We start from the raw sequence: 23,844 nt of genomic DNA on the forward strand, positions 1-23,844 counted from the left end.
GTCTTTTGGAGTTTAGACATCATCTTTAAAAAAATATCAAGGAAAACTGCCCTGATATCCTAGAACCAGAGGGTAAAATAGAAACTGAAAGAATCCACCAATCACCTCCTGAAAGGGATCCCAAAATCAAAACTCCCAGGAATATTACAGCCAAATTCCAGATTTCCCAGGTCAAGGAGAAAATAGCCAGAAAGAAACAATTCAAGTATCATGGAGCCACAATCAAGATAATACAAGATTTAGCAGCTTCTACATTAAAGGATCAGAGGGCTTGGAATATGATATTCCTGACGGCAAAGGAGCTAGGATTACAACCAAGAATCACCTACTGTTAAAGTGGAGTATAATCCACAAGGGGGAAAAAAATAGACATTCAATGAGATGGAGGAATTTCAAGCATTCTAGAGAAAAGACCAGGGCTGAATAGAAAATTTGACTTTCAAATACAATACTCAAGAGAAGCATGAAAAAGTAAACAGGAAAGAGGAATCATAAGGGACTTATTAAAGTTAAACTGTTTACATTCCTATATGGAAAGATGACATTTGTAACTCATAAGACCTTTCTCATTATTAGGGTAGTTAGAAGGAGTACATATAGACAGAGGGCACAGGTGTGAGTTGAATATGAAGAGATATCTAAAAAATGAAATTAAAAGGTGAGAAAGGAATGTATTGGGAGAAAGAGAAAGGGACAGGTAGAATGGGGGTAAATTATCTCACATAAAAGAGACAACAAAAGCTTTTATAGTGGAAGGGAAGAGGGGGCAGGTGAGAAGGAGTGAATGAACATTGCTCTCATTAGAATTGGCTCAAAAAGGGAATAACACAATTGGGTATAGAAATCTATCTTACCCTACAGTAAAGTAGGGAGAAAAGAGATAAGATAAGGTGGGGTGATAAAAAGGAGGGCAGGTTGGGAGAGGAGGTAGTCAGAAGCAAAACACATTTGAGGAGGGATAGGATGAAAAGAAAGAGAGAATAGAATAAATGAGGGGAATAGGATGGAGGGAAATATAGTTCGTCTTTCACAACATGACTATTATCGAAGTGTTTTGCATCACTACACACATATAACCTATATCAAATTGCTTGCCTTCTCAATGAGGGGATATTGGCATGGAGGAAGGGAGAGAATTTGGAACTCAAAGTTTTAAAAATTAATATTAAAATTGTTTTTACAAGTAACTGGGGGGAAATGAAGTATTAAATTTAAAAAAAGACTTTAGCTTGGATTTCACAAACTTCATCTTTGAGGAAGTGGTGAGATGTCATAATTCATCTGTATTATGAGCATGCCCTAGATGTTAATGATGGCAAATCTCTCCTCCTAAGTCAAGATTCCATTGCTGATTCAAATTTGACTGAATTTGTGCATACTGCATGAAATGTTCATGATTCTTGTATTCACTGTCAGTTGAAGTGAATTTGCTGTACCAGTCTTGCTACTTTTGACTTTGATTTGAACTTTGTTTTAATTGAAAAGACCATTGCTTTGCACATTTCCTGAGTCTTGAACTTCACCTCCCCCCTGCCTCCAATTCTGTACTTCCCTACCTCACAGTTTGGAAAACTTTGGATTGTTGTTATTGTTATTATTTTGCCAAAGCTTGTAACATTTTAGAAATGCAAATATTTCATTGTATATAATTTTATTCTTTAATTTGTTTGTATGTAGTGTACAACATTTTTCTAGGTATTGCCCAAAGTTAAGAGATATAGTAGGGGATGTCATTCAGAAAATGTATGAATGAAAGAAGATAATGAGAACAAGGAGCAATAGATTAATGGTCCAAATGTTGCACTGAGATACATGAAATGTAAAAACAACCAGAGAAAGTCTTCTAACACATTGGTTATTGTTTTTGTTTGCTCTTTGTTCTTGAAGAGGACCAATGACATCACAAGGGGTGATGTCTTGATTTGCACTTGGTTTGGATTTAAGTGAGGCAGAGCTAAGACACAAGTCAATATGACTGGTGATGGCCTGGGATACAGTGGATGACCTTGGCATCTTTGATATCTGGTCAAGCTCTAAGCACTCCACAACACATGCTTCAGCCACCTTCATGGCCTTCGGAACAACTCATCTGCCCATTTTGCTAGAGGAAGTGTTTACATGCTTGGGGTAGAGAGATATCCGCCTAAATCACTGATGGGTTTGAGCCCTGTCAGTTACCCTCAAACTGGTTTAGCCTATCTGCTGAGATGGTTTAACCAGGGTGTGGCCACTGTCCATGCTACAACTTCTTGGAGCCACAGGTAAGAGTCGAGTGAAGGGGGATACCAAAGGTGGATGAGCAGCCCTGAAAAGGGAGAGGCAAGCCCTCACACCAGAGGTGCCAATCTTCCCTGAATACCCCATACACCGCAATTATACTGGTCAGACTTAACCTAAATCAATACTATATATTTCTCATTCTTATCCTATAAATAGCTTTTGGATACGTTTATATCCTCGTTTCTACTCCTTTGAGACAGGTGTAGCAGCTATCAGCCAAAAAGCCCTCATGACAGCTTAGACCCTAAAGAGACCCAAAGGACCAACATAAAAGTTAGCATATGAGGGTCAGAAGTTACAACCCCTTAGGTACTACTTCATGATTCTATAACATCCACAACATGGACAGTTTTATCAGTGGCTATGGAGACTTTATTGATCACTACATTTAAATATAATAATTACTACTGTTAAATATTCCATTTGTAGTATATGTATGTATCCTAAAAAGCCAAATAAGTTATTTAGCTTGTTGAGTTTTAATTACTGAAATAGTGATGAGAAAATGAGAAAATGGGAAAGTAGATAAATGTCAGAGATAGCACCAAATTGTAGAGTAGCTAGAGATACATCATTGTGCAAATAGCAAAAGGAAAAGGAGACATTAACTTTTTTGCTTGGGCAACCAAACTTTTGACATACTATCTTGAATCTAAGTACCAGGTGATAATATTATAATGCATTTTTTGAGGTTTCATCTCTCTAGTAATTTGCATTATGATTTTAATTAATAGCAATAAACAAATACAAACTAATACTTCAATTATGGACCAGGGGTCTTGCTTTTCTCATTTTCTCAATGAGGGTAGGGGGAAGTGAGAGAGAGAGAGAGAGAGAGAGAGAGAGAGAGAAGAGAGAGAGAGAGAGAGAGAGAGGAGAGTAGATCTTCATGAAAATGGAATGTAACCCTTGTCCCAAAGCCCTTGGTTTGGTACTGTCTCCTTTTTAGTGGAGATGAAGGTTCTGCCCTGCATGACGGGCAGAAAGGAGTTGCTGAGAAACAGAGAGTTCCAGTTCTCAGCAGTCTCCCCTTTGGGATGGGTCAAGAGAGTCTAGTCAGCTTGGAGACAGACGATAAAAGATGACAACCACATTTCAGGTTGCTGAAGAAAAAGAGTCTGGGAAGACGTGGGAGGAGAAGACGGTTTCCATCAGGTCTCTATTCCCAGATTTCCACTCTAGAAACTTTGGGGAGTTTTCCCTTGTGTGAGATCCAGGACACTCTTTGCTGAGCTGATTACCTTAATCCCAGTGGGAGAGCTCCTTCACTTTATGTTGTCTGGTATATATTCTCATACATATAACTTCTCTCTTTTGCTACGGATTTGGATAAATAGGATTCTTTGTTACTCACTTTGTGTATTCATCGTATATTTGGTGGAAAAGGGGTCAAACCTTGGATATAGAGTTTGGAGTTCACCCCCCCTCCCAAATGACAAAGCAAACAAAAGTTAGCTTGAATCCAATCATGTCAACTAGACAAACAATATTTAAGGGAGGAGATATGTGTGTGTGCGCACGCATATGTGCACATACATGTATATATATACATACACATCTATGTACACACATGTGTATACATGCATATATGTGTGTGCATGTATGCACATGTGTATGTGTGTGTATGTGTGTGTGTATGTGTGTGTGTGTGTGTGTGTGTGTGTGTGTGTGTGTGTGTGTGTGTGTGCATGTGTGCATTCTAATCCAGTACCCCTCTCTCCGAGAAGAGCAGAGTGGCCTTTGGTCCCACCCTCCAACTTCCTCTCTTAGAAGTAATGAAAACTTCTCTTGGAGAAAGCTAGGGAAGAAGAGGCTAGAAATATCTATTCTGCCTCCCTTTGAGCTGCATAAAGGCAGCATCCTCATCACATGTGGGCTTCACTACACATGGGGCCCTCTCTTTCCTTACAAAAATAAAATTTAATTAAAAAAATTTCAATAGAGTATTTAGTTCTTCCATTCAATCACAACTTATCCATATTTTCTCATCCTGTGCAATTCTTATCTGTGTTCTCCCAAATATCCTCTGAAGAAGTTCTACTCTGTGCCAGTTTTTTTTTTTTAGGCAGTTGGGGTTAAGTGACTTGCCCAGAGTCACACAGCTAGTGAATGTTATGTGTCTGAGGCCAGATTTGAACTCAGGTCTTTCTGACTCCAGGGCTGGTGTTGTTTTGACCTTTGTCTTGCCACTGGACTTCAATGACTCTGGAAGAGAGTAAGGCTGATGACTTTGTGTAACTCTACCCCACTTTATCCAATTCAAGGACAAGTCAAGACATCACCCCATGACATCATTGGTACTCTTTGAAAACAAAGGATGAACAACATGATGTAGGCAAGATGGTTCTAGTATATGAGGATTTAATAAGTGAAGAGCAATTTCACTAGCTGGGGCAGCTAGGTGGTACAGTGGGTAGAGCACTGCGCCTGGAGTTAGGAAGACTCGTTTGTCTTTCTGAGTTCAGATCTGGCCCAAGACACCTACTAGCTGTGTGACCTTAACCCTGTTTGCCTCAGTTTTCTCATCTGTAAAATGAGCTGGAGAAGGAAATGGCAAACCACTCCAGTATCTTTGTTAAGAAAACCCCAGATAGAGTTACAAAGAGTTGGAAGCAACTGAACAACAAAAGAGTTTACAAAGTTGATACATAAGAAGCCAAAAATAATCTTGAGAACATAAACTCTGGGAAGAGAAAGAGATCCTAATGCTCAAGTCCTGAATTTTAATTGGCTGCTTGAAGAATTTTCTTTCCCCATGACTTTTATCCATTGTCATCATTCAATTCAGTAAATAAACTTTTATGCACATTGAATGTGCAGTCTTACATGGAAGACATCTTTTGTGGAACAAAAAGATGCAAAACAATTTAGCCTGTGCCCCACAGGTGTGTACACTCTATTAGGAGGGATGTGATGTGCACAAATAACTATAATCCTTAGATTTAAGTGCCCAAGAGAGAAGAGAATGACATTAGAAATTTGATAATAATAGCTTCCTATATCCTTTCACTTCAAGGAAGCCAAACCACATAGCAAATAACTCTTTTTAAAGAGAAAAAAAGAAAATTGAAAAAGAAGAGAAAAAAAGTCAGTAAAACCAATCAATATATTGAAAAATAAAATCTCACAATGTGCAAAGATGCACACTTGTGGACCCTACACCTCTGCAAAGGAGTAGAGGAGATTTTTTTCTCTTATCTCTTATTTTGGAGGTCAGTTTGTTCTTTGTAATTTAATTTGCAGCATTTATTTTTGATTTGTGATCCCTGTTACTGTAAAGGACACCACAATTCTCCCAGTCCTAAGGCATCAACCTGAACTCCTCACTATCTCTCATCTTCCACATGCAAGGCTTGCTGATTTCACCTTTGCAACATCTTGAATTTGCCCCCTTCTTTCCTCTGACATTGCCACCACTCTAGTGCAAGCCCTCATCACCTCAAGCCTGAATTATTGCAATAGCCTGCTGGTGGGTCTTCCTGCCTCAAGTCTTTCCCCACTCTGATTCATTCTCCTTTCAGCCAGTAAAATGATTTTTCTAAAGTGAAGTTCCAACCATGTCACCCCCTAAATTCCAGTGGCTTCCTATTGCCTCCAAGATCAAATACAAAATTCTCTGGAGTTCAAAGCCCTACATAATTTAACACTTCCCAATTACTTTTCTAGTCTTCTTACATATTACACCCCACTAGGTATTCTTCTTTTTGATCCATTGATGCTGGCTTCCTTGCTGTTCCCCAAATAAGATTTTCCATCTCTTGACTTCCGGACATTTTCTCTGGTTGACTCCCATCCCTGGAATGCTCTTCCTCTTCTGCTCCTATAGGTTTCCTTTAAGTCCCAAATAAAATCCCACCTTCTACAGGAAGGCTTCCCCAACCCTTCTTAATTCTAGTACCTCCTCTCGGTTGATTATTTCCTAGTTATCTTGTATATAGCTTGTTTGTTTTTATTTCTTTGCCTGTCATCATGATTCCAGGAAACATCTTCACCAGTAAACTCACCACCCTAGGAAATTACATCGGTTTTGGTATTCACACCTTTTCAGTAGCTTCACTACTCTCTGTTTCTCTAATTGGAGAGCAGGAGGGTGGAGTAAAGAACTCTTCCACCCAAAGCTTCCATTTTACTTTTCATTTCCTATCCCCTTTGCTCCTTGGCTTCTTGGGTCCACCAGTCAAACCTTCTTTCTCACCCTTCCTCCCATCTTGCTTTTCAGCTTTTTCTCATGGATACCTTCTCCCATTAGATTGTAAATTCCTTGAGGGTAGGGACTGTCTTTGTTATTTGTAATCCCAGAATTTAGCATAGACCTTGGCACTTGCTGGTGCTTAATAAATGTTTAGTGCTTGACCATCCTTAAGGACAAGGACTGTCTCTTGCCTTTTTTGAATCCCCAGGTCCTGAAACATAGTAAATTTTTAAAATACGTTCATTGACTGACCTTTCATTTTGTTCAGTCATATCAACTCTTCTGATCCCATTTGGTGCTTTCTCGGCAAAAATGCCATTTCCTTTCCAGCTCATTTTATAGGTGAGGAAACCGAGGTATATAGGGTTAAGTGACTTGCCCAGGGTCACACAGCTAGTAAGTATCTGAAGTCAGATTTGAACTCAAGGAGATACATTTTCCCTACTCCAGGCCCAGTACTTTATTCAGTGTGCCACCTAGCTGCCTGGTTCTTTCATTTATGCTGTTGTTAACACGTTTATTGTTTTTTTGGTTTTGCTTACTTCTCTATGCATCAGTTCATATGAATCGTATCACGCTTTTCTGTAACTTCCATTTGTTACATTCATGTATCACAGTAGCCATTCCCCAATTGATGGTACCTACTTTATTTGGAGGAATTACTTCTAACTTGTGGGATAAGGATCATGGAGGAGGTGTCATTTGAAATACACATGAAAAGAAGAGAAGGATTTCAATAGGTAGAGAGAGATGTGGAAAGTGCCTACTCCGTTTAGGGAAACAATATAGTGAACTATAGAATGATGATCAGTAGTTCATTTTGGCTGGAAGATTGTATATCATACAACAAGCCTGGGAAGGTATAGAGCCAGATTATAGAAGACCTTAAGCATCAAGCTATGGAGTTTGTGTTATTTTGTAAACAATGGGGCACACTCAAAGGTTTTGAGAACAGGAGGGATGTCATCAGAACTACACATTAGGAATATTACTTTGGCTGTGGAGTATTGGATAGAACTGAGCAGAGGAAGACCAAAAGAAGAAAGCTAGTTGAGTTTATTTCATCTTCTAGGTGAAATTCTTGATCTTTCATTCCTCCAGATACAATTTCAAAATTATTTTTTCTTGTTCTACAAAGTAATCCTTTGGTAATTTGATTGTATGGTACTAAGTAAATTAATTTAGGTAGTACTGTCATGTAATATTTTTTTTTCTCCTCAGGAGGTGGAGGTACAGAAAATAAATGCTTGTTAATTGAAAAAAATATTTTTTAAAAGTCTATTTCAATAGTTTAGGTGAAAGGTAATTAAGAGTCTGAATGAGGTACTGGCAATGTTAGCTGAAAGGAGAACAGAATTTGGAGAAGTAATGCTGAAGTATCAAAATGATAGATTGTAGGGGCTGAGGGAGAAGGAGCAATAATAGATATGGAAACCAGGGTGACCGACATCCAGCTAGTGGGGCCATCAGAAGAAATTGGTGGATTAGTATGAGGATCAGGCTTTTTGGGGAAAGATGTGAAACGTTTAGAGTGTGGTATTGGCTGGACATTTAGGTAGAGATGTTGCTGGTGGTCTGAAATTTGGGACTGGAGCTTGGTTAGGTCTGGCGATGCAGATTCGGGACTCATCTGAATAGAGGTGACAAAGGAAGCCACAGGAGTGGATGAGTTTGCCAAGGGAGGGTATATAGAGAGAATTAAAGAAGGTTGAAGATGCTGCTTGAGGAGCATAGGAACATAGATAGAGCTATACAGGAGAATGGGTGAGGCAGTTAGCTTTCTTGAACTTCACTCTGTACATGTGTGAAATGATGATGATGAAGAAGATAGTAATAATATTATATTAATACTAATAATATGACATAGTGGAGACTTGCAGTCTAGGTTCAAGTTCTGGTCCTGACATTTATTAGCTGTGTGACTATGGGCAATCTCTTAACCTCAGGTAATTCATTAAGACCATTTATAAAAAAATAGATTTTTATTAATATCTCCTGCTTTTATAATTCCTGGCTTTCCCCCTATGTCCCTATATCCCACTATCCCTAGAGAGTTATCCCTCATAACACATAATTTTTCTTAAAGGGAAAAGAAAAAAACCTAGCAAAACCGATTAACACGATGAAAAAATCTGATGTTACATCAATGTTCCACATCTATGTATCCCAACTTCTGCAAAGGAATGCATGGTGAGGGAAGTATCCTTTTTTGTTTTTTAGTCTCTTCTTTGGAGGCAGTTTTGATTAATTTGTGGTTGTTCCTTCACTTATATTATTGTAGCCATTATGTATATATTTTTTCCTGGCTCTGAAGTCTTCACTTTGCATCAGTCCATTGAAATCTCTCCATGCTTCTCTGTATTCATCATGTCTGTTGTTTCTTACAGCAGAGTAACATTCCATTGCATTCATATACTACAATTTGACTAGTCATTCCCCAACTGAAGGGCATCTACTTTGTTTCCAGTTTTTTGTTGCAAAGGAAAAATGTGATTATAAATATTCTGATGTGTGTGTGTGTGTGTGTGTGTGTGTGTGTGTGTGTGTAGCTTTTCTTTTTTTTGTCAATGACCTTCCTTGGGGTTCATGCCTAGCAATGGAATCCCCTAGGTTATCCTTAATGTAATATTTGCCACCTACCTATATGATGGGGTTGTTTTAAAGAAGGTACTTATTCGTGTTAAGTACTGTAAATATGAGTTATTACAATCAGAAAAGGTGAAGGACAAGGAACAGATGAGGCAGAAGAAACGGGAGAGACCAACGTCAATCCAGAGAAGACAGAGTGTCAAGGAGCCAGGGGTCAACAGGTCAGCTGCGTCACCTGTTGAGGAGAGATTAAGGAAGATGAGGAAAGAGAAAAGGTCATTGGGCTTGGCTGTTGGCCATTAGCAGCTTTGGAGAGAGAGGTTTCAGTAGGGTGGTGGGGACAGAAGCCAAATCATATTTTTTCTAAAACAGGAAAAGAAATAGTTATTTTGAGCAGACAATTAGGTAAGGAATGTAGGGGTTCTTTTGTTTTTGAGGCTTTGGGAGAACTGAACATGGTGGTTAAGTAAGAAAAGGAGTCAAAACAGAAGAGTTTGAAATTGAATGAAGGAGAGGATCATGGGCACTGATTACCATTGCCAAGGAAAAGTATTACTTTATCCTATTAGGCAACTAGCTAACCAGTGTACTGAATATACAGAAAAATATTTTTGCTATGCCTTGTCTTCTAAGAGTATATTAAATTGGTTAATTTGTCCAAGATAAGTGTCCAGAAATTTGAGAGAGGGGTCAGTGCATTTCTAGTAGGGAAACAGAGGTGGGTGTAATCAGCATAAAATGGTCAAATTGTGAAATCATACTGGTTAAGTGGGAGTGTAATGTGGTAATGATATGTTTCATATACCCAGCGCCTTTGGTCTAGGAACCTCAAAGTATTTTGCAAACATTAACTATGCATCACAATACGTGTGAGGGGCAGGTGATTTTTTTAATCCCCATTTTATTGGGGCAAGGGAAGAAGGTTAGATCACACTATTATGACAACTGCTGCCCCATCTGGAACTGGACTCTGCAATCCAGCCCAGTTTCTCAGCACGCCCCTCCCCCATCCAATCCTCCCACTGGTCCTTTTCAGAGGTGAGCACATGGCTGTGACTCAACCCGGTGGCACTAAGGGATGAGGGTACAGCTGGGCGGTTCGCCCTGCTAGCCAGTGAGCTTTAAGTGGCCATCAGATCCAGTGGCACGGCCTGCAGCTCTCCTCGCGCCTCCTTTCCGAATGACCTCATTGCGGCCAGTAAAGGCGGGCACTTGCGGATGCATGGAATTGTTTGGAATGGAGGTGGCGCGCAGGCCATGGGGACAGGCGTGGGAGCAGGACGCGGGGCACGCTCTACGGCTGTCCGCACGCAGGTGGCGGGGACGTCCGTCGGGGCACCCCGCTGAGCCTGAACTCAATCTGGCCTTTTTTTCCCCTTTTTTCTTCTTTTTTGCAGATAGCACAGCACCCGATAGGACACACGGGCGGGCTCAATTCTCCCACTTTGACGTTTTCGCGCCGCGCGCTTCCCGCGCTCTCGGCTCTCTCCCAGGCAGACTCAGACACACCAACACATGCAAGCACGCACACCGAGTCCTCCGCGGGAGCCCAGCGCGGGGGCGGAGCAGAACTGGCGGGAGCGAGGGAGGGAGCGAGCCAAAGGCGCGAAAAAGCCGCGCAGGCGCGCCCGGCTCCCCGAGGCGGAGCGCGCGGGGGTGAAACTGACACTTTGGGCCAGTCTCTATGGGGCCGCTCGTGGCCGCACGTCACCGCGTTGCCGGCACGTCACGCCGGCTTGACGCTCCCAGTACAAAGTGTAAGTTTCAATTTTTTTTTATCCCCCCTTGGCCAACTCTCCCAATATTGTGGGGAGAAGTGGGAGCGAAGTCGGGGGGGAGGGGGGGAAGGGGAAAGCGAGTCCGGTCCCCGACTGCCGGGATCTACTCCCCTCCCCCGTGATCTCTCCCCTCCTTGGGTGCGCGGGGGCTGCAACGGCGGGGCCGTGAGCTGCCCCGCTCCCCATCTCCACCTCCCCCCCCACCTCCAACCCGCCTTCCCCCCCGCGGCGCGGGCGCCAGGACCCGGGCGAGCCAGGTGTGGGGCACGGTGCCGGCCTCGCGGGGTGGGGGCGCGTGTGCCTGTCCACGCGGGGCCCTTGATGGGGGGGGCTTGCAGCCTGGGATGGGGGTTGGGGTGCAAGGATGCAGCTAGGTTTGGAGCCACATGCTAGAGGATGGCGGGGGTCCTTCTGGAGCCCGGGAAGGATGGAGCTGGGGGATGGTGGAGGTCAGCTGGAGACTTGAGTGTGTGTGGGGGGTTAGTTGCAGAGTTAGTGCTGGCCTGGGATGGGGGGGCGGTCAGGGAGCGGAGGCTGGCCAGCAAGGCCAGCCGCGGGGGATGGGGAACCCGTGCGGCCGGTCTGATCCCCTGGGCGGGCCCCCCTCTGCCCTGCCCCCCCGCCTCGCCTCGCCTGTGTGTGGGCGCCGTGCACACGGCTTGGTGTCTCCTCGGGTCTCCTTTCCTGGTGCTGTGTGTGTGTATGTATGTATGTGTGTGTGTGTGTGCGTGTTTGTGTGTTGCACATGTGCAGTGGGTAAACCTTGCCTTCCCCCCCTTTCCCATCCTCGTACCCCCCCCACCCCACGCTGCTGCTCCTCTTCATTGTAGCCGCTGCAGTTGGTGGTGGGCTCCGGCGCTCCGCTGCGCTCCTGGCCTGGCTTGGGGGGGAGGGCACGGAGGGGAGGAAGACGCCTTCAGGTGAACTGACCCCCGGCTTGAGATGTGGGGTTCCAGGGAGGAGGGAGAAGACAAGAAGGGGTCAGCGTGGATGGAGGTTCTGGGGTGCTCACCCCTTTTCTGCCTTTGCAGAAGGGGAAGGGTCCCTAGGATGGAACGTAGGAAGGTGGGAGGAAATCCACAGCTGGTGGAGGGGTGGTAGGCCGCTTTCCAGCCCCCCCATCACCCCATCATCATCGCTGTGCCTCCTTTGGGGAGCGGGGTCCGACGGGGGAGGGTCACGATGGCGCCTGTTGCCAGGGTGGTGCCCGGGTCTGGAGGGGAGGGTTGGGGGGGGAGGTACAGGCCGGCGAGGCCGGGCAGGCGGGCGGGCGGCTGAGCTGCAGCTGCAGCTGCTGCTTGTGTCTGTCCGTGGGGCCTGGGACGCGCCACCAGCTCCCTGAGCCCCAACGGCCTGGAGCTGCTTCGGCCTGCTCCAGCCAGCTCCCTGCGGGACACCCCGGGAGGGTAGGGGGCTGGGGGCAGCCCCTCTGCCAGCCTGGGTGCTGAAATAGCACAGTAGGGTGGAGAGCTCACTGCTGAGTTCCGGTGCTGGGGGTGGGGAGTGGGGGGAGCTCTCCCTCCTCGGACTGCAGTTCCCGAGGCCTAGTGACAGGTCAGGAAGATCTAGATCCCAGATGGACATGGGGCGTATGGAGTGGATCCTGGACTGGGTCTTGCTTTGTGGCCTGGAGCAGTTACTTTAACCTTAGAGCTCCCTTGGAAACACACCTGTCAGAGTTAACAGCATGCTCAGGGCTGGGCCAATGGAGCTGGTGACTGTGACTAGAGTAGGGGCAAGGTCCCCCCAGTCTTCCCTTCCACCTTTCAGTGTTGTTTTTTTTTTGGAGGGGGGGCTAGAGGAATTACATATCTGTCTTGTGCATTTTTGTACTGGCATTATAAAGATGGATTGAGCCCATTCTGGATGCATATGTATGGGATATAGGTTAGCATGTATGTGCATGGGTGAGGGTTAGAGGGTTTGCTGTTATCCATCATATCCTCTCCTGGGAGAGGGGGTCTTATATGCATCATCGTCTTGTTCTGGATATCTGTAGAAATGGTTATATTTATTACACTGTGTCAGTGGTTTGGAGTGGGGTAAAGCTTGAGGTATTTATTGTTAGTAGTTTAGTGGAATAATATTTGTCTATTACATGTCATTAGTCCCCCTAAATTCTTTTTGAAAGAAGTAGCCCAGTTGCTTTTGTAGATTCCTTTCTGGATTGAATACATGTATGCATATGTAAGGGGGAGGAGGTTCCTGATATCCCAAAGTACATTTTACTTTGGAGGGAGTGCATTGATTTTGCAGGGAGAAATGTATCAGTTTAGACTTAAGATACAATATTTTGCCAACCATTATCTTTCACTGAATTTATGTCTTATTTTGCCCTTTTATTTACTAGAAGATTATTGTTTCTTCTCTGGAGAGTGAACGTCTAAAGAATTGATTTCAAGGATCTGGTAACATGGCAAAAGATGTAAGTATATTTGCTTAATGTTAAATATAAATGTAATGTTAATGCTTAGCTTTTTGGTCATAAGTAAAAAAATGATGGTGAATTTTATATGTTTGTTAACTTATTTTAGTTTGACAATAGGTAAATTACATCAGCTTGTTTTTAAGACTTTCAAAACATGAGGAAAACATTATTGAGTCTTAGGGATCTTGACAACTGCATACACGCATGTTTCTGCATTTGTGCTTATTGCTTTAATGTACTCTTAATGATAACTTTAAGTGGTGTTTGTCATTATTTTCACTTTATGACTTAAGATTTTTGGGTCCTGTTAAATCTGTTAATTGGAATTCTTTCTTTCTAGCAAGAGATAGGTAACTTTAATGACTGACAATTTTGGGGATTATATCAAGTATAAAAATCAGTGAAAATTTTTAGAAAGACTGCTCTTATTAGTTTGATACAAAATTGAGTAAATTAAACACTTTAATCAATAGAAATTAGGCTAGTAAGATAGCATTTTTAAGGTTTGATCTTCACCACAATCCTCTGATACTACTGGTACTACTGATATCCCCAATATCTGCTCTTATAGGTTAACATGGTCACGTAGGTAGTAGGAATTGGACTTGGGATTGGAAGCCAAATCTTACAGCCTCCCAACTTCATCACCATCCTCTAGCCAAAATTCCTCTCTTTTATATAGTATAAAGTGTTATATTCTCATTTTTGTTACCTTATTTTCTCCTCCTGAGGGATGAATTTGGATAGAGAGCTGGCCTTTGAGCCTGGAAGACCTGGGTTCAAGTCTTAACACTGGCATACGTAGGCTGAGTAGTCCTGGGTAAGTCAGGCAACCTCTCTGGGTTTGAGACACCTTTTTATGACTGTCAGTTTCCAAGAAGATGCCAACCTGCATTGGTAAAAGGAGTTTTTTTTGTTCAGTAGTTCCCTCGATTAATGAGCTGGGATCTGTTCCTATCCTATTCTTTCCACCTAACCTGCCCCTCCAAACGAAAGGCATTGTGTTTATTGAATCTTATATTCATGGAAGGATGCCAGATATTTATCTAGATTCCATTTTTATCATGAAACATTTTTGTGTATTGTTTTTCTATCTTACTACTTGGTATCATAAATCATTGGATCATAGATCTGGAATAGAAGGGACCAAATAGTCATCTAGTTCAGTGCTCATTTTATAGATGAAGAAACTGAGGCGGTAAGTGATTTGTCCAAGGACACATAGATAGTACACTTCACTAATGTCCTCTGATTCCATAGTGGGTACTTTGCTCTCTACTTGGCACATGAAGACGTTATATTTTCAGTCCTAAAAATGGCTATTTCATTAATCACCTTACTTCCTAAGGTCATCATCATAAGTATTTTTATCAAATCTGGTCCATGGTATTATATAGTTGGTGTCTGGGCAAAGACTTTATACAGTTAGAACACAGTCAGAAGCTGGTTATAATACAGCTTATGTGACCCTGCATTGTATCATTGGATAAGTTTTCTTCCTCTTAATATAACAGATGTAAAAATATTCAAAATAGTTGTATTTTGTTGCAGAGTTTTTAATTATCCCAAATATTTTGATTTATTAAAAGTGCTTTAGTAAAGAAATATTTGATTACCTACAGGGTGAACGGAACCATGATTGAGCATTGTGGGATATTGAAAGATACACATTTCCGTGACCTTGAGAAACTTACATACAAGTTGGGATAAGACATGTGCAGGATACCAAAGAAATATCCCATGTGATCTAGATATGTATTAACTAATTTATTCCTTTTCTTACCCTTTATATAGTCTTTCAAGGATGCCAGTTATAAACTAGACTACACTAACAAATTCATGTTGTAAATCTTTTGGAATTTTGGGAGGCAAAAGGCTCTTGATCAAAACAATCTTTATGTAAAAACCTCCTTTCCTCTTTGCTTAAAGGGGAAAAAAGTCCCATGTTCTATAATTCTTCATCTCTTCTAAAGCTTCTCTTTATCTATTTGCTGTCTCAGGTACAGATGAGGCACGTAAGTTTTGGCAGTGCCCAGCTGTCTTATATCTGAGGCACTGTGGTGTATTGGGAAGTACTGGATATGGGTCCATCTGCTGCTTACCTGTGTGACCTCGAGTCATTCTTATGTTTCTGGGCCTCAACTTCCCTCGTTTGGAAAATGAATGTGTCAGACTAATTGGTCTCTTAAGTTGCTTTCAGCTTTAAATCCTATGATCCCTATGAACAAAGTAAAAATTCCCAGCAAGGAATCCTAACCTGTGTAATTCAGTTGGGAATGTGACTATCCTAGTTATGGCATCGTGGCCTCAGCCTTCTTTACCTATCTCTGCATTTTTAAAGCTGCCTCGATAGAGGCAACACAAGTGGCTTTTTTTTTTTGTTAGTGTATGTTTTCCAGATATGTGTAAAGAACTATCTTCAGAGGCATATTGCTAAAAAAAACCAAAAACTTTTTTCAGGCTGTAGATACAGTGTAATTCAGTTCATTTAGTACAATAGCAGAATAATGAGTAGTGGCTTTTTAGGACTGTATTCTAAAATTGCCATATCCTTCACTACTCTCTTGCTTAGATCCATTTCATCACCATTAAATGCTTAAAAAAAAAAAGCTGTGCTAGAAGAAGTTTCCCTTACTGAGCACCTGCTATAGGTAAGTTACTAGACATGTGGCACTGCAAGGAGTAGAAAGATGAATTTGATGAAGTCCTGGTTCTCAAGGAGTTCATGTTCTAGTAGGGAAGATAATGTATACAAATTACTATTGCCTTTTGTCGTTATTAGCACCGTGAAAACACAGGAAGCCAAATGATGTTACGGAAGGCCTGGAGGAAGACTCTGCTGAGACTTAAACATAAGCTTGGATAGTTGCTGACCATTTGATTTGAGTTTTTAGCGTTTGGTTAAATGACGTTATAGAGATATTTTGTGAGGTTACAGTGAAGTTGGTTTAAATATACTGGTGACGTTATTGTACAAGAATGTGGGTTAAAGCACCATTATATATGCACTTATCACATTTTACCTTATACAGCTATAACCTGGGTAAGAGGTGCTAAGTACCATAAGATGTAAGGGGAATTTCTTTGTTGTAAGTGGTGGTTTGTTGGAAGGAAGTTGGAGGTGGGGAGGAATAGTATTTATAGGGGGAAATTTAGATGACTTAAAAACAAAACATATCAACAAAAATTTTTTTAGAAAGGCTTACAGTGAGGGAGACGTAATACCTAATTTGTGGGATTTGTGGAAGACTTAATGGGTGACATTTGAACTAGGCCTCGAGGTAGGCAGACTTTTAGTAGATGGATGTGGGTGGGGAAGGTCATTCCAGGTGTAGGGGATAATGCACACAAAACATGGAAGAACACATAAGCATGAGATATGTTTGGGGAACAGCTAATGTCCAGTTGCCTGGAGTATAGCAGAGTAATGTGATAGAAGGTTGGAAAGGATGAGTTGAGGCCAGACCATCAGGTGACTTGCATGCCAACCTAAGGAGTTTAGTTTTTTCAGTAGGCATCAGAGGGTGACATCAAAGCAGTGCTTTAGAAAGATTAATCTGGTTCCAGTTGGCAGCATGGATAAGTGTAGGGGAGAGATAGAAGGAAGGAAGATCAAGTAAGAGGCTATTAGAACAGTTCAGATGAGAAGAAATAAAGGCAGTGCTAGTGTGAGTTCAAAAGAAGTGGAGGATGCAGGCCATGGTGTGGATTTGATAGGATTTGTGTACTGATTAGATGTAGCATTCCAGCTCCAGGAAGAAGTAAATGGGACATAGTTCAGCCATTAATAGAAATGGGGAAAGAGGGAAGAGCTGGATTTGGGAGGAAGATGACAAGTTCAGTGTTCAAAGTGATGATTTTGAGGTGCTGGTGGGACATCCAAATAGAGATGTCCAACAGGCTATTGGAAATGGACAGGTCTAGAACTCAGGATAACTGGAGATAGTGTTAAAGTTATATTTGGGTATTACATGTGTAGAAGCAGTAACTGAAGTTGCCTGAGATGGCATGAGATCTCCAAGGCAAAGAATATAGAGAAAATCAGAGAAGTGGCACAGGGACTGAACCTTGAGCAGCACCTACAGTTAGAGGTCAGGGGCACCCTAGATGATTATAGATCTAGAGCTGAAAGGGACTGCAGAGGCTCTTTAGCCTTCAGACCTCACACTTTACAGATAAGGAAACTGAGACAGGCACAGGTTAAGTGACTTGCTCAGAGTCATAGGGCTAGCAAGAGTCAGAGGCAGTATAAATCTGAGGTCTCTGACTGCACACTCAGCCAGCTCCGTTTAGGTATCGTGCTCTTTGGTGAGGTGAAGATTTGAATTAACTGATCAACAGATGTTTTAAGTGCCTACAGTGGGTCAAGGAGTAGTGCTAGGTACTGCAATTCAGAGACACAGAGTAGTCATGGAATAGACGACTTGGTCTTTGCTCAGTCATCCCATGAGTTTGTTAAATTATATATCTGTATGTAAACTATCCACTTAAATTACACATATGTCTTAATTTATTTATGCTGTTCCCTGTGTCATTATTAGAAGCAGTTGACTACTCTAAGGACTGAAATTAATTTTAAAAAGGTTTTTTAGATACCAAGGACCTACTATGGCTAAAGTTAACTATTTAAGGTGTTCAAAGGTTCCTATAGTAGTTTGTCATGAAGAAAGATGTCTATGGTGGCTATGAGATTTCAAAAGTAAAAGCCCTGTCCTGCCTGTAGCAGATGGAGAAATACTATTGTAACTACCATTGTGAACTGGTTAGAGTTTGATGGTCTTTATTGTGAAGGCATCTATTTCCTTACCATTAGTGATGGGTTCCAAAGTGTCAGGAAGATTATGTTCTTGAGCTTTTGAAATGGTGAATGCAAAGGATCTTAAAAGAAAGGTGAAGCAGGTGTTCCCTCAGTGCTTTATAGCATTTATGTTTTTTGCCAAGGAACCATGAAAAGGTAGTGATTTGAAATGAAAACATTAGCTCTTTCCTTTCCTTGGCCACCTCCTGATGGTTTGTGACTCTTTTTCTAGGTGGTAAGGAAGTTAGGCAATTGTGATGATAGCCTGTATGAGGTGCTGTTCTGTGCTCTGTGTTACTGCCCTGTAGTTGTGAAAGCTGTTCCGATGAAGACAGTTTTGTATCCTGTGTGACTAAGACAATCCCCAAATGGCATTTATGGCATTATTTGAGAGTTGGATGGTGGCACAGTAAATGTAGCATCAAGCTGAAATTTTTGCATTATTATGTGATGAGACTAAGTATATATAAATAGAAGACTAATGAATATATTTTTTAAAATGTGTATGTATGTGTATACATATTGTTGTTGTTCAGTTGTTTCAATAACGTCTGACTCTTCCTAGCCCCATTTGGGGTTTTCTTGGCAAAGATACTGGAATGGTTTGCCATTTCCTTCTCCACCTCATTTTACAGATGAAGAAATTGAGGCAAACAAGGTTAAGTGACATGGCCAGGGTCACACAGCTGGTAAGTGTCAAGTATTTGGTCTGAGGCCGGATTTGAACTCAGTTCCTCCTGACTTCAGGGCTGGTGCTCTATCCACTGCACCACCTAGCTGCCTGCTGAGGGCAGATTTGAATTCAGGAAGATTAGTCTTCCTGACTGAAGGCCCAGCATTCTATCTACTGTACCATTTAGCTGCTCTTTTAAAAAAAATGCATATACACATGTACACACGTAACATATGTGTATATATGTATATGTATACATATATAAAATTATTAAATATTGTCATTTTACTGGTCTAGGGAATAAGATTTGATGCTGAAAAAATAAACAATGACCTTGCTATCCCCTTTCGGTCTTTTTCTGAAATGAATTTATGAATAAATAGTAATTTCTTTTCAAATATTTCTTCTCATTAAGTGAGTGCCTTTAAGCATAAAATTAAGAGTATAGTAACTCTAGTCCTTTCAGATTTAAGTGTTGAAAAATCTTTATACTCAGTAACTTTATTGATTCATAAAGCTTATTTGTTTTGGTAATAATAATAATAGCTAACATTTATACAACGCTTTTACAAAGCACTTTACATAGTCTTATTTGACTTCATTCTGAATTAACTTTGAATGTATTTGAAGCCACCAATGAAATTTGAAACCTGGTTTCTCAAAACATTAAAAAGCTGAGAATTAGTGGTTACTGAAAATGTGAGGTATGTGTTTACAGCACTACTTTCCCTAAATTATTCACTTTTGGCATTTATTTTCATTTATATTTTGTTGTCATTTGATACTTTAAAACTTGTTTGAAATTGCGTTTTTTCACTACTTATGAAGCAATTCATGACTGATATTTAATGAAGGAAAATTGTTGTTTCTTCAAAGGGCAGAATTGGGAAGCCAATTTTGATTCAGTGTGAGGAAGAATTTTCCAAATATTAGAGCTGCCCAGACAAAATGTATTTCCTTACAAAGCAGTAGTGAGTTTCCTATTACTGAAGGTGATCAAGCAGAGACTGGATGCTTATTTGTTAGGAATATCATAGAAGACATTCTATTATTGGTTGGGAGGTTATACTAAATGACCTGTAAGGTCTCTTGCAACTCATAAAGTTCTAATTTTGGTTATAGTCTTAAAATGTTACTGATTCTTTTTTTTTTTGCTTTTTGGTTAGGCATTTGGGGTTAAGTGACTTGCCCAGAGTCACGCAGCTAGTAAGTGTCATGTGTCTGAGGCTGGAGTTGAACTTAGGTTCTCCTGACACCAAGGCCAGAGCTCTATCCACTGCACCATCTAGTTGCCCCTAAAATGTTACTGATTCTTGAAATTCCCCTGTGATCCCAAATTTCCCTGGGGAAATTTGTGTATGTGTATTTTTTTTAATTGGGACTTTTAAATGTAAGATGTTTCTAATGTGGAATACAGCTTTTATACTTAATAAACTCATCAATTAAATGTGAAGATAATTTTGATACTTTTGTTTAAAGGGCTGTATCTCCTCATTACCATCATAGTCATATAGAACATGAATAGATAGAGTTTTTAGGTTGTAGTAGTTTTAGTTTTTAGGGCTTCAAAATTATATTTTTGCTGACTATCATTTTAATTAAATTTTTGATTTTATTTGGAAAAAACTGTTGAATTATGTGCCACTATGCTTTTGATTTCTTAACTGAAAATAATTTATGCTCTAGAAAGCTTCTGGTCAGGTCGCCTCTGGAATAATAGGTTTAGTATTTAGGGCGCTTTGTTTTCGGAAGAATGTTGAAACATTGGAAAGTAACCAAGATGGTGAGGAATGGAGAGGCAGAAGAAAAGCTTTTGACAAGATAGCTACCTGCAGGTATTTGAAGAGATGTTAGACTTGTTCTGCTTGGCCCTAGCCAGAATGGAAGATGTAGGTAGAGGGACAGATTGAGGCTTTGATGTAAGAAAAGACTTCTATCAGTTATAGTTGTCTGAAAGCAGAATGGCCTGCTCTTGTTTGTGGGTAGTAGGATCCCTCTCACCATAGGCTTTTAAGTGAAGGTAGGATGATCCCTTGTTGGAGGTGGTAGAGGAACTCCCTGTACAGGTATGTGTTAGACTGGATGGCTACTGACTTCCCTTCCAACACTGATTCTGGGACTCTGGATTCTTACAGCTTTGAATTTGATTGATGCCCAACACTTTCCAGTACCTCCAAACTTCTGACAGTTACATTTTGACCTTTGAAGTTCTGAACTTTCATTGTCTGTTATCCTAATTTTCCATTTAATAGTTTTGCAAATTTAATTCCCTTCCCATGGATTTTTTTTTTTTAAAAAGAAAGGCCAACAGAAAAAAAGGAGCATATGGTGGAGAAATACTGCAAGGAGTTAGCACAATCTATTGGATCCCAGATCTGATCTCTGGGGCACTTTCTTTAGTTTCTAAGACCCCTACTAAGAACTCTCCTATTTGGAAAGCATTCATGGGGTCATGGTATTTATGTGGAGAGTCATCATAGGGTCACCATCATGATATTTATGAAGAGAACCATCAGGGGGTTGTCATCTTGGGATCACGGTCATGCTATTTGGATAGTATTCATGGGGTCACCATCACGGGATTTTTGTGGAGAGCCATCATGGGGTCACTTCCCCTAAGTACTTCGAGTCTAGCTATTGTGGTCTGGCAAGTAATGAAACTTCTTTTCTGCTTAACCAAGACATATTTGATTATGATTTTATTTAGACTTTTAAGGATAGAAGTAACAGAAGATAAAGCTCAACAGAAGTTAGAGAAAAGTTTCAAAAGGTATAGAGGTTTGTCAATAATGTTGGAAATTCTCACAGCTCTGTACCTCCTTCTCTCCTTTTCATTCTCCCCCTACCTTGTCACACATAGCTAGAGTTCAGGTGACTAAAAACTCTGAGAATCATTCAGATAAGAGGTGAGCCTAAAACTTTTTCTAATTTGTGTGCTGAAGACAAAGATAAAAATGGATATAGTCTCTGCCCCTAAGGGGCTTGCATGTTACGGGGGTAGTGGTGCAGATATATAAATACAGACAGAGTAATTTCATGAAGGAGAGAGCCCTGACAAGTGAGGGGAATAAGGAAAGACATCCCATCCAAAGTGGGACCTGACCTGATCCTTGAAGGAATCTAGGGATTCCAAGGGACACAGATGAAGAGGGGTAGAGACATGGAGACTGGAGGTGGCATGTTGAATTTGAGGAATAGGTAGTAGGCCAGTTTAATTAGAAAAAAGAGTGTGTAAAGGAAAGTAATATGAAATAAATCTGGATTGCTAGATGGAAAGCCAGATTGCATAAGGCTTTAAATACTAGTCTCAGGAATTTATACTATACTATTTATACTATGTCCAAGCAGACACTCAGGTTTTCTGAGTAGGGAAATTGATATGGTCCTACCTGTGTCCTAGAAACATTAATTTGGCAGCTGTGTGAAGAATAGACTTGAAAGAGGAGAGGCTGGATACCATTTAGGAGGCCATTACAATATTGGACAAGAGGTGATGGGATTTCTGATCAGAGTGGTGGCTGCATGCATGGATTGGAGCTGTTGGCTATGCAACGCTTGGCAAGGAAGTAAGGGAGAGTTAACAGGCAAGGTCACTGAAGTAACTGGTAAGTAAGTTGGCATTACTGCATTTAAGTTCTGTAGACAGATGACCCCTGACTATATAGTTTGGGAGTCGTCTACCAAGAGATGATAAATGAGCCATGAACCCTGGAGAGGTGAAGAATTCACCAAGACAGGGGGCAGAAAATGAGAACAGAAGAAGGCTTCAATAGAACCTTGGGAGTTACTAACATTTAATGGATGAGAGGGACCAGACACCTAGAAAAACCAGAAGAGAGCTATTATGGAAACCAGAGGAAGAGAGATTGGGATGGATAGATAAACATTTATGAAGCACCTGGTAGGTGCAAGGCCCTGTTCAAAATACTGGGGATACAAATAAGAAAAGATGGTCCCTGTCTCAAGGAGCTTACAGTCTAATGGGGGAAGACAGCTCACAAAAGGAAGCTGAAAAGGGGGATAGGAGTGATCCTGGCACAGGGGCATGAGGAAGATGATGATGATATTGAAACCAAACAGAGTAGCTGGTGGCAAATGAAGAGAGATGGCTGGGATTTTGAGCCTTCTGTAAATGGAGGCTATGGGAGGAGTTTTTTGCTCTGCCCTTTTGCCCTGCAATTAGAGAGGGCAAAGCAACTGAAGGTATTGGTGAAGTGGGACTAGCAAAGCTAAAGCAAGCTTTAAGATGAAGTTTCCTGGTGATGGGTTTATCCTGGGCAGGCCATGATGAAGGTAGAAAATGAAAGGAGGAGGAGGTAGTTGGCCTGTCAAGATGTTGACATTTCTTATGGCCAGAGGACAGTAGTGAGCCTAGGAACAAAAATCATCGTAGCAGTGAGAGGAATTGGGAGCATGTGTAGGGAGAGCCAAACCTTAAGAATTTTAGTGATAACCTGTAGATATAGCTGAAATCACAGTGACTGATACAGAGAAAGGTGAGCTGCCAGAGGAGATGTGAGCTGGATGTAAGCCAATTCCTCAGGCCTTGTGGGGAGGTGGCATTATGGCAGCAGTGGACTGATCACTTTCCCAAATGCTAGGGGACTTGGAGGTTCTTGGAAATCAAAGCCCCTGTCTAGAGTTTGTGTCTGGAAGTTGTCTCCTTGCTGGCCTGAGGAGATTCTTTATAAATGGTTGGAAGTAGTGGAATTTGAGCAGGTGGGCCAAGGCAGTAGAGATCTACACGCAGATATAGGCAGAAGTTGTAGGGCATGATCATGCAGATCATGAAGCGTGAACAGCTGGAAAGTATGGGCATTCTTAAGAAGATCTGAGTCTAGTCAAATCCAGGATGCCATGCAAGGGGAATACATGATTGTATATAATAGTCAACAGATGTAAAAAAAAAAAAGATCCTTTTTGTGTACTTCAGAGGAAATTATGTAAATGTAAGCTCAATGTAATGTGTTAGCATCCTGGATAATTCTTTGGTGGGCTTATTCACCCATTGGTGCTGGTGGCTTTTCCTTGGAAACTGTGGAGTCCTGAGGAGAAAGCAGATTAGACTAGATCAGCAAAAGAGTTGTGTCAAATCACTTTTGAACA

At 41.4% G+C, this 23,844-nt stretch overlaps 1 protein-coding gene across 2 annotated transcripts in view; it reads left to right on the forward strand.

Annotated features, from left to right (window-relative positions):
* Positions 1-10,709: 10,709 nt before the first annotated feature.
* The window catches only part of TFDP1 (transcription factor Dp-1), a 137,504-nt gene continuing 124,369 nt past the window's right edge, over positions 10,710-23,844 (forward strand). The window contains exons 1-2 of one of the 2 annotated variants that reach the window (XM_020965161.2): positions 10,710-10,818; positions 13,190-13,264. In XM_020965161.2, coding sequence (XP_020820820.1) covers positions 13,253-13,264 — 12 coding nt within the window. In that variant the 5' untranslated portion in view covers positions 10,710-10,818; positions 13,190-13,252. The remainder of the gene's footprint in view (positions 10,819-13,189; positions 13,265-23,844) is intronic. The other variant, XM_020965162.2, reaches the window with a different exon arrangement.

Source organism: Phascolarctos cinereus, unplaced genomic scaffold (genome assembly GCF_003287225.1).
Source record: "Phascolarctos cinereus isolate Bilbo 61053 unplaced genomic scaffold, phaCin_HiC Scaffold_7;HRSCAF=346, whole genome shotgun sequence".
Lineage (NCBI taxonomy): Eukaryota > Metazoa > Chordata > Mammalia > Diprotodontia > Phascolarctidae > Phascolarctos > Phascolarctos cinereus.